The sequence below is a fragment of the Ambystoma mexicanum genome, chromosome 7q, assembly GCF_040938575.1.
Source record: "Ambystoma mexicanum isolate Mex_15411 chromosome 7q, UKY_AmexF1_1, whole genome shotgun sequence".
Lineage (NCBI taxonomy): Eukaryota > Metazoa > Chordata > Amphibia > Caudata > Ambystomatidae > Ambystoma > Ambystoma mexicanum.
Window position 1 is genome coordinate 1,159,768,995 of NC_090941.1, and position 17,087 is coordinate 1,159,786,081.

General features: G+C 49.6%; 1 protein-coding gene across 1 annotated transcript in view; it reads right to left on the reverse strand.

Moving 5' to 3' along the window:
* Positions 1-281: 281 nt before the first annotated feature.
* The window catches only part of LOC138528713 (tyrosinase-like), a 106,744-nt gene continuing 89,938 nt past the window's right edge, over positions 282-17,087 (reverse strand). The window contains exon 5 of the mRNA XM_069640566.1: positions 282-5,273. Within this exon, the coding sequence (XP_069496667.1) occupies positions 5,060-5,273 (214 nt within the window). The 3' untranslated portion in view covers positions 282-5,059. The remainder of the gene's footprint in view (positions 5,274-17,087) is intronic.

The window sequence follows — 17,087 nt, forward strand, 5'->3', positions numbered from 1 at the left end:
GACAGCAGCCTGCACTAGTCCATAAGAAAGGGGTGTCAGCATGGATGAGACAGCAGCCTGCACTAGTCCATTAGATGGAGGATGTCAGCATGGATGGGACAGCAGCCTGCACTGGTCCATGAGAAGAGGAATGTCAGCATGGATGAGACATAAGCCCATCCTGGTTCATGGGAAGGAGGATGTCCGCAAGGATGGGAAAGCAGCCCCTGCCAGTCCTTAAAAAGCAGGAGTTCAACCTTTTCAATTTGAAGTCAGGAGTTAGTTTAAAGGAGACATTTCAGTGATTTCAAATTCTCTTTTATTCGCAGTTCTTGCATGAGCACAGCAGTAAGATTTCTCCACAAGGTCATCATATAGAAATACAGAAAAGTGAATCATCGGGTTCATTAGAAGACATTTCGTCCGAACTGAACAGGAACTCACGGGGAGACACGTTATTAATGGGGAACTAGGGAATAATAGGTTGTACACAATAAAAGACAGACACCAAGCAACATACAAATAACTACCAAAAAGGCCTGTGCTGTTACCTCTAAGTAAATACATTATATGACGTCATTGTGACAGTGGAGGGTGTGGGTAAAACAGTAATATCAACAATACCTTTAAGCATTCAATACACATGCACATATGTAGAATAATGTGCCAACTACACATGATGGTTTAGTGAGCCCCAACTACTTCTGCAGGGCATTGCGACTCTTCCTGGTTCTTGAGTGTACAGAAGTGAGAGAAGCATCCAGAGAGAGGCCGGCAGTGATGGCGAGGATAGGCCCCCAGGAGGAGAAGCAGCCAGAGAGAGGCAGGAAGTGATGGCGAGGATAGGCCCCCAGGAGGAGAAGCATCCAGAGAGAGGCCGGAAGTGATGGCGAGGATAGGCCCCCAGGAGGAGAAGCATCCAGAGAGAGGCCGGAAGTGATGGCGAGGATAGGCCCCCAGGAGGAGAAGCATCCAGAGAGAGGCCGGAGGTGATGGCGAGGATAGGCCCCCAGGAGGAGAAGCAGCCAGAGAGAGGCCGGAGGTGATGGCTAGGATTAGCCCCCAGGAGGAGAAGCAGCCAGAGAGAGGCCGGAGGTGATGGCGAGGATAGGCCCCCAGGAGGAGAAGCATCCAGAGAGAGGCCGGAGGTGATGGCGAGGATAGGCCCCCAAGAGGAGAAGCATCCAGAGAGAGGCAGGAAGTGATGGCGAGGATAAACCCCCAGGAGCAGGTGCATCCAGCAAGAGGATGGAGGTGATGGCTAGGATAGGCCCCCAGGAGGAGAAGCAGCCAGAGAGAGGCAGGAAGTGATGGCGAGGATAGGCCCCCAGGAGGAGAACCATCCAGCGAGAGGCCGGAGGTCATGGCGAGGATAGGCCCCCAGGAGGAGAAGCATGCAGAGAGAGGCCGGCAGTGATGGCGAGGATAGGCCCCCAGGAGGAGAAGCAGCCAGAGAGAGGCCGGAGGTGATGGCGAAGATTAGCCCCCAAGAGGAGAAGCAGCCAGAGAGAGGCCGGAGGTGATGGCTAGGATTAGCCCCCAGGAGGAGAAGCATCCAGAGAGGCCGGAGGTGAATGGCTAGGATAAGCCCCCAGGAGCAGGTGCATCCAGCAAGAGGATGGAGGTGATGGCTAGGATAGGCCCCCAAGAGGACTCAGTGCCATCTGTCATTGTTGATAACAATGCACCCCTATTTCTCCCACATGCCTCCTATAGTTAGGTGCTGGGTAACCAGATGGTGCGTGGGAGAGCTAGAAAACCACAATCATCCGGTTTGTTAAAGGGATCTGTCTGACTCTGGACCTTTTCTCCCTCCTAGGGGGCCTGCCAGCAACCCTAGTATGTCCAGAGAAGGGTCACCATAGCAAGCATAGTATGTCCAGGGAAGGGTCGCCATAGGACTCTATGGGGAAACACAGTGAGCAGGAAAGGTGTTCATTACTCACCATCAGTTGACAGGCATGTCCACTCTGTATTACCACATCATTATGCCTGGACAATCAGCTATTACCGAGATAATCACGATTTCTGGGCAGGCCTGGGAAGGGTCTCCCATGAAGTTTGGCTTGCATTGATTCAGTCTGATTTGTAGGAAGGGAATTGCAGCCTCACAGGAGCTGATTTGTAGGAAGGGACTTTGCAGCCTCACGGGAGCTGATTTGTAGGAAGCGACTTTGCAGCCTCCTGGGAGCTGATTTGTAGGAAGGGTCTTTGCAGCCTCACAGGAGCTGATTTGTAGGAAGAGGCTTTGCACCCTCACAGGAGCTGATTTGTAGGAAGGAACTTTGCAGCCTCGCGGGAGCTGATTTGTAATAAGGGGTTTTGCAGCCTCACGGGAGCTGATCTGTAGGAAGAGGCTTTGCACCCTCACAAGAGCTGATTTGAAGGAAGGAGCTTTGCAGCATCGCAGGAGCTGATTTGTAGGAAGGGGCTTTGCAGCCTCACGGGAGCTGATTTGTAGGAAGGGGCTTTGCAGCCTCGTGGGAGCTGATTTGTAGGAAGGGGATTTGCAGCCCCACAGGAGCTGATTTGTAGGAAGGGGCTTTGCAGCCTCACAGGAGCTGATTTGTAGGAAGGGGCTTTGCAGCCTCACGAGAGCTGATCTGTAGGAAGTGGCTTTGCACCCTCACAGGAGCTGATTTGTAGGAAGGAGCTTTGCGAGCCTCGCAGGAGCTGATCTGTAGGAAGGGGCTTTGCAGCTTCACGGGAGCTGATTTGTAGGAAGGGGCTTTGCAGCCTCGTGGGAGCTGATTTGTAGGAAGGGGCTTTGCAGCCTCGCAGGAGCTGATTTGTAGGAAGGGGCTTTGCAGCCTCGCAGGAGCTGATTTGTAGAAAGCAGCTTTGCAGCCTCACGGGAGCTGATTTTTCTAGGAAGGAGCTTTGCAGCCTCACGGGAGCTGATTTTTCTAGGAAGGAGCTTTGCAGCCTCACAGGAGCTTTGGGCTGTGGACCTGCGGGGGTTGAAGTCATCTTGGTGAGTCTCTGTGAGTTGGGTTAGTCCTCAGAGTTTTGGGAGCTGAAAGGAATGGACTTATTCCAGGATTACACATTAACGGACAGGCTCTTTATTAGCACTGCATACTTGGAAGCTCATTGGTTGGCCTCAACAGATATGCTGGGTGTGTCACTTGGGCGAGGTGTGTCTTTAAATGGCGGATGCTGTCTCAACATGGCTCACATTATAAGAGTCAGGAAGCAAACCGGAAGTGGATTGTGCTCATGGCGCATCTGGCAGCCCTGGCCACAGCACAGCATTCATCCTCTCTGCTTTTAGACAAACTGCTACTCTGATGGCCATTGGAAAGAAGAGCAAATGAAGAAGAAAGAGAGGAACACATGAAAGGGGAGTAGAGAGAGGGGGGTGGTATCGGATTAGGGAAGAGAAGAGAGTTGGCACAATGAGAAATCAAAAAAGGGTGGATCAATAGTTGAGGGTAAGATTAGGGTAGCTGTAAGAAGAGGGGTCGGCTACCTGCACCTCACCATATATTTTCGGGTATGACTCCCATAGCCCCTGACGGTTGACTATGCTAGCTAGTAGGGCTGATGGTAGCTGTAGTCCAAAACATACAGGGAGCCCCATATTGAGCAAGAGCAGGCATCAAGTAAAACAAAAGTGGGGAAGAATTGCAATACAAGGAGTTACTGGTAAGGAGGTGCTGTCCAGTCATTAAAACAAGGCCGGATGACAATGCATCTGGTAGGAAGTCACTTTAAAGGAGCTGTGACTTTTTGCTATATAACGACCTGTAAACTGTGGGGGGGATCATGAGAAGGGACGGATGCAATTTCTGAGACTTTGAGGGAGGCTTTGGGGGGATGCAGGTAATGCATTTTTGAGGGTACAGCTGAGTGGAAGAGATGATAAGGTTTTGAGAGTGTGTGTAGGATGTGGCTGAGGAGGCTACGAGGCTGACACTATGAGGGTGCAGTTACAGTGTTTGTGAGGGTAAAGCTGATTGGAAGGGATGATAAGGTTTTGAGATTGTGTGTTGTATGTGACCTGGGAGGCAACTTGGCTGAGATTGTGAGGAGCATTTAATGCGTTGTTGAGGGTAAAGTTGAGTGGTAGAGATGATGAGGTTTTGAGAGTGTGTGTAGGATGTGGCTGAGGAGGCTACGTGGCTGACACTATGAGGGTGCAGTTACAGTGTTTGTGAGGGTAAAGCTGATTGGAAGGGATGATAAGGTTTTGAGATTGTGTGTTGTATGTGACTGGGGAGGCAACCTGGCTGAGATTGTGAGGAGCATTTAATGCGTTGTTGAGGGTAAAGTTGAGTGGTAGAGATGATGAGGTTTTGAGAGTGTGTGTGGATGTGCTTGAGGATGCGATGTGGCTGACATTTTAAGGATGCAGTTGATGTTCTGAGTTTGAAGCTAAGAGGATGTCTGATAGGGCTGTGGGGTAATTTGAGGAAGTGGGCGAGAAGACTTAATGGGTGACATTATGAGGATGCCCACGAGGATCCTGATTTGAAGATGAGAGGATATCTGATAAGGTTTTGAGGGAGACTCGAGGATGAGACTGATAAGTCTTTATAGGTGACAGAGATGATCATCCTGAGTTTGAAGCTGTGAGGAGGTCTGATAAGGTTTTGAGGATGATTTAAAGGTGTGGGTGGTGTTGACTTCTATGTTAGGCTGTCATGAAGGGCTTCTGACAGAAACATGTCTTTTTATGGAGAGGTGATGGACTAGGTAACAGCGAGATGGGAAAAGGTTACATGGTGGTGGGATCCAATCTTCACACGGCATTTACCACTAAGGATGCCTGCACTCAGGGCAGTAACTACACACACAGCTATTCGCAGTAATGTTGTGATCATTAATTTTAGTGTTATTATTAGTGCTGTCATACACCCGCAGTGTGCATGAAATGAGAGGGATTGCAGAAGCAAGTGGCAGAAGAGCCTGAAGCGAGAGGGGCCACTTCCGTCGCTCCTAATCAGGTCAGAGCGACACAAGAACCTCGCAGAGGCGTGGGGTTCGTGGCCAGGAGCCGTGCACAGCTGGGGGGTGGGGTGGGAGGTGGCCTCCGTCACCCTCTCGCCTATGCCAGCCCCGCCCCCGAGCTCCCTGCTCACGGTTTGGGATAAAACTTATAGTAATTGTTGATGGTATCATTGATGTAGCCGCACGTGTAGCCCCAGTTCTCGGTTGGCACCATCATTTCTGGGTGTGCCGTGATTATCACGAATGGGAATATAGCGTCCCAGGGGTGGCAGCCCGAGATGTTGTTTGCGGGGAAGTCGGTGCTATTTTTGTTGTGAATCTTCATCCAGGCGGCGAAGGCGCTGCAGAGAAAAGAGTAGAACAAGATGAGGGTGTATCACTGTCCACCCCCCCGCTCAGCCACCCTGCCACCCCAATGAACCCGCCATGCTCGCCCCCAGTCCTCCTCAGCCCCCCCGGACTGGGTAATTGTGTACTTGTTCTGCTAACAGCACCATGTGGTGCTCATGACCCGGGTCAATGCTTCGATTTAAACAGCAGGCGGCGCCAATATCAGGCTGGTAGCCCCCCTGCGCGCGAGGGACCCCTTAAGAGAAGGAGGCCTCCTGCGCGTGAGGGACCCCTTAAGAGAAGGAGGCCCTCCTGCGTGTGAGGGACCCCTTAAGAGAAGGAAGCCCTCCTCCGTGTGAGAGGCCCCTTAAGAGAAGGAGACCCTCCTGCGTGTAAGGGACCCCTTAAGAGAAGGAAGCCCTCCTGCGTGTGAGGGACCCCTTAAGAGAAGGAAGCCCTCCTGCGTGTGAGAGACCCTTAAGAGAAGGAAGCCCTCCTGCGTGTGAGGGACCCCTTAAGAGAAGGAGGCCTCCTGCGTGTGAGGGACCACTTAAGAGAAGAGAAGGAGGCCTCCTGCGTGTGAGGGACCCCTTAAGAGAAGGAAGCCCTCCTGCGTGTGAGGGACACCTTAAGAGAAGGAGGCCTCCTGCGCGTGAGGGACCACTTAAGAGAAGGAAGCCTTCCTGCATGTGAGGGACCCCTTAAGAGAAGGAGGCCTCCTGCGTGTGAGAGACCCTTAAGAGAAGGAAGCCCTCCTGCGTGTGAGGGACCCCTTAAGAGAAGGAGGCCCTCCTGCGTGTGAGGGACCCCTTAAAAGAAGGAGGCCCTCCTGCGTGTGAGGGACCCCTTGAGAGAAGGAAGCCCTCCTGCGTGTGAGGGACCCCTTAAGAGAAGGAGGCCTCCTGCGTGTGAGGGACCACTTAAGAGAAGAGAAGGAGGCCTCCTGCATGTGAGGGACCCCTTAAGAGAAGGAGGCCTCCTGCGTGTGAGGGACCCCTTAAGAGAAGGAGGCCTTCCTGCGCGTGAGGGACCCCTTGAGAGAAGGAAGCCCTCCTGCGTGTGAGGGACCCCTTAAGAGAAGGAGGCCTCCTGCGCGTGAGGGACCACTTAAGAGAAGGAAGCCCTCCTGCATGTGAGGGACCCCTTAAGAGAAGGAGGCCTCCTGCGTGTGAGGGACCCCTTAAGAGAAGGAGGCCCTCCTGCGTGTGAGGGACCCTTTAAGAGAAGGAGGCCTCCTGCGTCTGAGGGACCACTTAAGAGAAGGAGGCCTCCTGCGTGTGAGGGACCCCTTAAGAGATGTAAGCCCTCCTGCGTGTGAGGGACCCCTTAAGAGAAGGAGGCCCTCCTGCGTGTGAGGGACCCTTTAAGAGAAGGAGGCCACCTGCGTGTGAGGGACCCCTTAAGAGAAGGAGACCCTCCTGCGTGTAAGGGACCCCTTAAGAGAAGGAAGCCCCCCTGCGTGTGAGGGACCCCTTAAGAGAAGGAGGCCTCCTGCATGTGAGGGACCCCTTAAGAGAAGGAGGCCCTCCTGCACGTGAGGGACACCTTAAGAGAAGGAAGCCCTCCTGCGCGTGAGAGACCCCTTAAGAGAAGGAGACCCTCCTGTGCGTGAGGGACCCCTTACGAGAAGGAAGCCCTCCTGCATGTGAGGGACCCCTTAAGAGAAGGAGGCCTCCTGCGTGTGAGGGACCCCTTAAGAGAAGGAGGCCCTCCTGCGTGTGAGGGACCCTTTAAGAGAAGGAGGCCTCCTGCGTCTGAGGGACCACTTAAGAGAAGGAGGCCTCCTGCGTGTGAGGGACCCCTTAAGAGATGTAAGCCCTCCTGCGTGTGAGGGACCCCTTAAGAGAAGGAGGCCCTCCTGCGTGTGAGGGACCCTTTAAGAGAAGGAGGCCACCTGCGTGTGAGGGACCCCTTAAGAGAAGGAGACCCTCCTGCGTGTAAGGGACCCCTTAAGAGAAGGAAGCCCCCCTGCGTGTGAGGGACCCCTTAAGAGAAGGAGGCCTCCTGCGTGTGAGGGACCACTTAAGAGAAGGAAGCTCTCCTTCGTGTGAGGGACCCCTTAAGAGAAGGAGGCCTCCTGCTTGTGAGGGACCACTTAAGAGAAGGAAGCCCTCCTGCGTGTGAGGGACCCCTTAAGAGAAGGAGGAAGCCCTCCTGCGTGTGAGGGACCCCTTAAGAGAAGGAAGCCCTCCTGCGTGTGACGGTCCCCTTAAGAGAAGGAAGCCCTCCTGCGTGTGAGGGACCCCTTAAGAGAAGGAGGCCTCCTGCGTGTGAGGGACCCCTTAAGACAAGGAGGAAGTCCTCCTGCGTGTGAAGGACTCCTTAAGAGTTGGAGGCCTCCTGCGTTTGAGGGACCACTTAAGAGAAGGAAGCCCTCCTGCGTGTGAGGGACCCCTTAAGAGAAGGAGGAAGCCCTCCTGTGTGTGAGGGACCCCTTAAGAGAAGGAGGCCCTCCTGCATGTGAGGGACCCCTTAAGAGAAGGATGTTTCCTGCGTGTGAGGGACCACTTAAGAGAAGGAAGCCCTCCTGCATGTGAGGGACCCCTTAAGAGAAGGAGGCCTCCTGCGTGTGAGGGCCCACTTAAGAGAAGGAAGCCCTCCTGCATGTGAGGGACCCCTTAAGAGAAGGAGGCCTCCTGCGTGTGAGGGACCCCTTAAGAGAAGGAGGAAGCCCTCCTGCGTGTGAGAGACCCCTTAAGAGAAGGAGGCCTCCTGCGTGTGAGGGACCACTTAAGAGAAGGAAGCCCTCCTGCGTGTGAGGGACCCCTTAAGAGAAGGAGGCCCCCCTGCGTGTGAGGGACCCCTTAAGAGAAGGAGGCCTCCTGCGTGTGAGGGACCCCTTAAGAGAAGGAGGAAGCCCTCCTGCGTGTGAGGGACCCCTTAAGAGAAGGAAGCACTCCTGCATGTGAGGGACCCCTTAAGAGAAGGAAGCCCTCCTATGTGTGAGGGACCCCTTAAGAAAAGGAGGCCTCCTGCGTGTGAGGGACCCCTTAAGAGAAGGAAGCCCTCCTGCGTGTGAGGGACCCCTTAAGAGATGTAAGCCCTCCTACGTATGAGGGACCCCTTAAGAGAAGGAGGCCTCCTGCGTGTGAGGGACCCCTTAAGAGAAGGAAGCCCTCCTGCGTGTGAGGGACCCCTTAAGAGAAGGAGGCCCTCCTGCGTGTGAGGGACCCCTTAAGAGAAGGAGGAAGCCCTCCTGCGTGTGAGGAACCCCTTAAGAGAAGGAGGCCTCCTTCGTGTGAGGGACCCCTTAAGAGAAAGAGGCCTACTGCGTTTGAGGGACCCCTTAAGAGAAGGAGGTCTCCTGCGTGTGAGCTACCCCTTAAGAGCAGGAGGGTGCACCCACGCATCCGACGCCCCCCCCCCCAAGCCTCTCGGCTTGTATAAGGGTGCTGTCAGATGTGCCCCCAATCTCACAGCCTGGGCTCCCTGGAACACACACTCAGGATGCCTCTGTCGCCTGAACGTCCACGCGCCCGCCCCCCAACGTTCGGCCATCAGGATGAAGAGGCCCCCTCTTCTGGGTGAGCCTTCAAAGGTGCTCCAATTATTGCCTGGAACTCTGGGTGTCCTGTACTGGTGGGGCCAGGAGCAGAACAGCCAGGCGCAGGTCTGGGAAACTAGAATATACATATAGGCAATAAAGCAGCCGCTCCCACAAGGGACATTGCATGTTTCCAAGCAGTTCCTTCCTGGGGTCACCCGCACTCTCTTTGCAAAAGCACACTAGGGGGTATATTCCACGCCTTGTGTCACGTGGCCACCCACTTGAATAGCAGGGCTCTGGCTTCATGCAAATGAAGAGGTCTTCAATAGCCGATACATATCATCAATGTGCAACCTAAATGGCTGCACACACATGTGCATCAGCCGCTGTGCTGCACAAAAAGTACTTTAGGCGCTTTAATAACATGCATCTACACACTGTTTCCATGGCAACTGAATCCTAATAACAGATTACAAAGCACTGATTACAGACCAGTACTGATGTCACAACTACCCTGTAATATGAAACCTATTTACAGTCTTTTGTGGGGGGTGCAGGGGCCCACATAATGCGTGCCTCTATAATGCTCACTGCAGGATTCCTCCGGCTTCTAAGCTCTTTAATACGCATTATTATTACCCTGTTTTGGTGCTCCCGTGAGGTAAAACTAAGAAGAAAACTTATTGAAAAATCAACAGCGTTCTGCAGGTTGTGTAGAAATAAGGACCAAATCGAATCTGTCAAGCATGTGATGCTAACATGTCCAGCCTTGGCATCGAAACGCCACTCAGATATGGGAAGTTATACAAGTAATATCTGCATGGAAACTGAAGAGGAACACTGGGAGCGTCTACTAACAGTAGAAAGAGTTGGGCGGACACTTGACGCTCTAAAGTTTGTCGAATCCCTAAAGCTGGATCAGGAGGGAAGTGACACAGTAGGGATTCAGGACAGTATAGTCTGAAGGATTATCCTAGGGAATCCTGTTGAAGACCCTTCTAGGGATGAATGTTAAAGGTTTAACGTTGATTAACCAATAAAACATAATTAAAAAAAAAAAAAAAATACCCTGTTTTATTGTCATTCCAATTTTTGACCTCAGAAGGATGAACGGCTCAGTTGGCCCTGCCGCGGCATACAAACTTGACAACTAGAGGCTGAGCTCTGCACAAAGACTCCTTAACTCATGGGCGATCCACCCAGATGTGTGAGCAAGCCACCTAACATCTGGCGCTCGAGGGACTGATTACACGTAGCTGCTATGTCTCCAGAGTATTTGAAAGAGAGGTTGGCTAATGCCAAATAATGTAAACAGTCTGATGTGTACATACTTGGCAAATAAGCACCCAGTGAAGTGTGCGGAGCTATAAGCACCGGACTATTAACCTTTTGATCTGCTGTTGATTTCCTAAGCAACTCATGTTCCTCATTACATGTTCCTCCATTCTGCGATAAATGGTGATACTGAATGATCCCAAGACCTAGCCTGCAATACATGCCGAGCCTATATCATCCCCAGATCTAGCCTGCGATACATGTTGAGCCTGTATCATCCCCAGACCTAGCCTGCGATACATGCTGAGCCTGTATCATCCCAGATGTAGCCTGCGGTACATGGAGGGCCTGTATCAACATGGTGAGCCTGTATCATCCCCAAATCTAGCCTGCGATACATGGTGAGCCTGTATCATCCCAAGACGTATCCTGCAATACATGCTGAGCCTGTATCATCCCAGATGTAGCCTGCGGTACATGGAGGGCCTGTATCATCCCCATATCTAGCCTGTGGTACATGGTGAGTCTGTATCATCCCCAAATCTAGCCTGCGATACATGGTGAGCCTGTATCATCCCAAGACGTATCCTGCAATACATGCTGTGCCTGTATCATCCCAGATGTAGCCTGCAGTACATGGTGGGCCTGTATCACCCCCAGAACTAGCCTGCAATACATGATGAGCCTGTGTCATCCCAAGATGTAGCCTGCGGTACATGGAGGGCCTGTATCACCCCCAGATATAGCCTGTGGTACGTGGTGAGCCTGTATCATCCCCAAATCTAGCCTGCGATACATGGTTGAGCCTGTATCATCTGAAGATGTAGCCTGTGATACATGGTGAGCTTGTATCATCCCAAGACCTAGCTTGCAATACATGATGAGCCTGTGTCATCCCAAGATGTAGCCTGCGGTACATGGAGGGCCTGTATCACCCCCAGATATAGCCTGTGGTACATGGTGAGCCTGTATCATCCCCAAATCTAGCCTGCGATACATGGTGAGCCTGTCTCATCCCAAGATGTAGCCTGAGGTACATGGTGAGCCTGTATCATCCCCAGATATAGCCTGTGATACATGGTGAACCTGTACCATCCACAGATCTAGCCTGCGATACATGTTGAGCCTGTATCATCCCCAGATCTAGCCTGTGATACATGGCGAGCCTGTCTCATTCCAAGATGGAGCCTGTGGTACATGGTGAGCCTGTATCATCCCCAGATCTAGGCTGTGATACATGGTGAAACTGTATCATCCCCAGATCTAGCCTGCGATCCATGGTGAGCCTGTATCACCCCAAGAACTAGCCTGTGATACATGCTGACCCTGTATCATCCCCAGATCTAGCCTGCGATACATGGTGAGCCTGTATCATCCCAAGATGTAGCCTGTGATACATGGTGAGTCTGTATCATTCCAAGAACTAGCCTGCAATACACGATTAGCATGTATCATCCCAAGATATAGCCTGCAATACATGGTGAGCCTGCATCACCCCAAGGTCTAGCCTGCAGTACAGGGTTAGCATGTATAATACCCGGATCAAGCCTGCAATACATAGTGAGACATTTATCATCCCACAGTATAGCCTGAAATACACAATGAGCCTGTACCAGCCCACGACAGAGCCTGCAATTCATGGTGAGCCTGTATCAATCCAAGAAATAGCCTGCAATATATGGTGAGCCTGTATCTCTCACAATAGAGCCTGCAATACATGGTGAGCCTGTATAATCCCCAGATCTATCCTGCCATACATGGTAAGCCTGTATCATCCCAAGGAATAGCCAGTAATACATGGTGAACCTGTGTCATCCCCCTATAGAGCCTGCAATACACAGTGAGTCAGATGAATCCCATGAAATAGCTTGCAATACATGGTGAGCCTGTATCATCCCAAGAAATATCCTGCAATACATGGTGAGCCTGTACCATCACCAGGTATATCCTGTGATACATGATGAGCCTGAATCATCCCAAGACAAAGCCTGCAATACATGGTGAGCCTGTATCATCACCAGGTATATCCTGTGATACATGGTGTGCCTGTATCACCCCAGAACTAGCCTCCAATACATGGTGAGCCTGTATCATTCCAAGGAATAGTCTGCAATACATGGTGAGACTGCATCATCCGAAGATATAGCCTGCAATACATGGTGAGCCTGTATCATCACCAGGTATATCCTGTGATACATGGTGTGCCTGTATCACCCCAGAACTAGCCTCCAATACATGGTGAGCCTGTATCATTCCAAGGAATAGTCTGCAATACATGGTGAGACTGCATCATCCCAAGACATAGCCTGCAATACATGGTGAGCCTGTATCAACACCAGGTATATCCTGTGATACATGGTGTGCCTGTATCGCCCCAGAACTAGCCTCCAATACATGGTGAGCCTGTATCATTTCAGGGAATAGTCTGCAATACATGGTGAGCCTGTACCATCCCAAAATATACAGCCTGCATTATATGGTGAGCCTGTATCATCCTAAACATATCCACTCTAATGCTTGGGAATCCCACCTCTGCCTCTGATATACCACCCAATGCCTGGTGGTCCTCCCCCACCCTGGCGATATAGTCTTCAATATCTGGGGATTCTGATACACCCCATGAGATAGCATCATATGCCTTGTGATCATGAACCACCACATTTTAAAGCCTTCAATACATAACAATCTTGACCCACTCAATGACAAAGGCCTCACATACCTAGTGTTCCTGCCCCACCCTATGATTTAGCCTCCAATATCTAGAAATCTTGCCCCAATCGATGACGGATCATCCAATTACTAATGATTCGCAACCACTACATGACATAGTCTCCAGCATCCAGTGATCCTGTCCCATCTCATTATATAGCCCTTAACAACTGGTCATCCTATGCCACACCATGATATAGTCTCTCATATCCAGTGATCCTGTCCCATCTCATTATATAGCCCTTAACAAATGGTCATCCTATGCCACACCATGATATAGTCTCTCATATCCAGTGATCCTGTCCCATCTCATTATATAGCCCTTAACAACTGGTCATCCTATGCCACACCATGATATAGTCTCTCGTATCCAGTGATCCTGTCCCATCTCATTATATAGCCCTTAACAAATGGTCATCCTATGCCACACCATGATATAGTCTCTCGTATCCAGTGATCCTGTCCCATCTCATTATATAGCCCTTAACAACTGGTCATCCTATGCCACACCATGATATAGTCTCTCATATCCAGTGATCCTGTCCCATCTCATTATATAGCCCTTAACAACTGGTCATCCTATGCCACACCATGATATAGTCTCTCATATCCAGTGATCCTGTCCCATCTCATTATATAGCCCTTAACAACTGGTCATCCTATGCCACACCATGATATAGTCTCTCATATCCAGTGATCCTGTCCCATCTCATTATATAGCCCTTAACAACTGGTCATCCTATGCCACACCATGATATAGTCTCTCATATCCAGTGATCCTGTCCCATCTCATTATATAGCCCTTAACAACTGGTCATCCTATGCCACACCATGATATAGTCTCTCGTATCCAGTGATCCTGTCCCATCTCATTATATAGCCCTTAACAACTGGTCATCCTATGCCACACCATGATATAGTCTCTCGTATCCAGTGATCCTGTCCCATCTCATTATATAGCCCTTAACAACTGGTCATCCTATGCCACACCATGATATAGTCTCTCATATCCAGTGATCCTGTCCCATCTCATTATATAGCCCTTAACAAATGGTCATCCTATGCCACACCATGATATAGTCTCTCATATCCAGTGATCCTGTCCCATCTCATTATATAGCCCTTAACAACTGGTCATCCTATGCCACACCATGATATAGTCTCTCATATCCAGTGATCCTGTCCCATCTCATTATATAGCCCTTAACAACTGGTCATCCTATGCCACACCATGATATAGTCTCTCGTATCCAGTGATCTTGTCCCATCTCATTATATAGCCCTTAACAACTGGTCATCCTATGCCACACCATGATATAGTCTCTCGTATCCAGTGATCCTGTCCCATCTCATTATATAGCCCTTAACAACTGGTCATCCTATGCCACACCATGATATAGTCTCTCATATCCAGTGATCCTGTCCCATCTCATTATATAGCCCTTAACAACTGGTCATCCTATGCCACACCATGATATAGTCTCTCATATCCAGTGATCCTGTCCCATCTCATTGTATAGCCCTTAACAACTGGTCATCCTATGCCACACCATGATATAGTCTCTCGTATCCAGTGATCCTGTCCCATCTCATTATATAGCCCTTAACAACTGGTCATCCTATGCCACACCATGATATAGTCTCTCATATCCAGTGATCCTGTCCCATCTCATTATATAGCCCTTAACAACTGGTCATCCTATGCCACACCATGATATAGTCTCTCATATCCAGTGATCCTGTCCCATCTCATTATATAGCCCTTAACAACTGGTCATCCTATGCCACACCATGATATAGTCTCTCATATCCAGTGATCCTGTCCCATCTCATTATATAGCCCTTAACAACTGGTCATCCTATGCCACACCATGATATAGTCTCTCGTATCCAGTGATCCTGTCCCATCTCATTATATAGCCCTTAACAACTGGTCATCCTATGCCACACCATGATATAGTCTCCCGTATCCAGTTATCCTGTCCCATCTCATTATATAGCCCTTAACAACTGGTCATCCTATGCCACACCATGATATAGTCTCTCATATCCAGTGATCCTGTCCCATCTCATTATATAGCCCTTAACAACTGGTCATCCTATGCCACACCATGATATAGTCTCTCATATCCAGTGATCCTGTCCCATCTCATTATATAGCCCTTAACAACTGGTCATCCTATGCCACACCATGATATAGTCTCTCATATCCAGTGATCCTGTCCCATCTCATTATATAGCCCTTAACAACTGGTCATCCTATGCCACACCATGATATAGTCTCTCGTATCCAGTGATCCTGTCCCATCTCATTATATAGCCATTAACAACTGGTCATCCTATGCCACACCATGATATAGTCTCTCATATCCAGTGATCCTGTCCCATCTCATTATATAGCCCTTAACAACTGGTCATCCTATGCCACACCATGATATAGTCTCTCATATCCAGTGATCCTGTCCCATCTCATTATATAGCCCTTAACAACTGGTCATCCTATGCCACACCATGATATAGTCTCTCATATCCCGTGATCCTGTCCCATCTCATTATATAGCCCTTAACAACTGGTCATCCTATGCCACACCATGATATAGTCTCTCATATCCAGTGATCCTGTCCCATCTCATTATATAGCCCTTAACAACTGGTCATCCTATGCCACACCATGATATAGTCTCCCGTATCCAGTTATCCTGTCCCATCTCATTATATAGCCCTTAACAACTGGTCATCCTATGCCACACCATGATATAGTCTCTCGTATCCAGTGATCCTGTCCCATCTCATTATATAGCCCTTAACAACTGGTCATCCTATGCCACACCATGATATAGTCTCTCGTATCCAGTTATCCTGTCCCATCTCATTATATAGCCCTTAACAACTGGTCATCCTATGCCACACCATGATATAGTCTCTCATATCCAGTGATCCTGTCCCATCTCATTATATAGCCCTTAACAACTGGTCATCCTATGCCACACCATGATATAGTCTCTCATATCCAGTGATCCTGTCCCATCTCATTATATAGCCCTTAACAACTGGTCATCCTATGCCACACCATGATATAGTCTCTCATATCCAGTGATCCTGTCCCATCTCATTATATAGCCCTTAACAACTGGTCATCCTATGCCACACCATGATATAGTCTCTCGTATCCAGTGATCCTGTCCCATCTCATTATATAGCCCTTAACAACTGGTCATCCTATGCCACACCATGATATAGTCTCTCGTATCCAGTGATCCTGTCCCATCTCATTATATAGCCCTTAACAACTGGTCATCCTATGCCACACCATGATATAGTCTCTCGTATCCAGTGATCCTGTCCCATCTCATTATATAGCCCTTAACAACTGGTCATCCTATGCCACACCATGATATAGTCTCTCGTATCCAGTGATCCTGTCCCATCTCATTATATAGCCCTTAACAACTGGTCATCCTATACCACACCATGATATAGTCTCTCATATCCAGTGATCCTGTCCCATCTCATTATATAGCCCTTAACAACTGGTCATCCTATGCCACACCATGATATAGTCTCTCATATCCAGTGATCCTGTCCCATCTCATTATATAGCCCTTAACAACTGGTCATCCTATGCCACACCATGATATAGTCTCTCATATCCAGTGATCCTGTCCCATCTCATTATATAGCCCTTAACAACTGGTCATCCTATACCACACCATGATATAGTCTCTCATATCCAGTGATCCTGTCCCATCTCATTATATAGCCCTTAACAACTGGTCATCCTATGCCACACCATGATATAGTCTCCCGTATCCAGTTATCCTGTCCTATCTCATTATATAGCCCTTAACAACTGGTCATCCTATGCCACACCATGATATAGTCTCTCATATCCAGTGATCCTGTCCCATCTCATTATATAGCCCTTAACAACTGGTCATCCTATGCCACACCATGATATAGTCTCTCATATCCAGTGATCCTGTCCCATCTCATTATATAGCCCTTAACAACTGGTCATCCTATGCCACACCATGATATAGTCTCTCATATCCAGTGATCCTGTCCCATCTCATTATATAGCCCTTAACAACTGGTCATCCTATGCCACACCATGATATAGTCTCTCATATCCAGTGATCCTGTCCCATCTCATTATATAGCCCTTAACAACTGGTCATCCTATGCCACACCATGATATAGTCTCTCATATCCAGTGATCCTGTCCCATCTCATTATATAGCCCTTAACAACTGGTCATCCTATGCCACACCATGATATAGTCTCTCGTATCCAGTGATCCTGTCCCATCTCATTATATAGCCCTTAACAAATGGTCATCCTATGCCACACCATG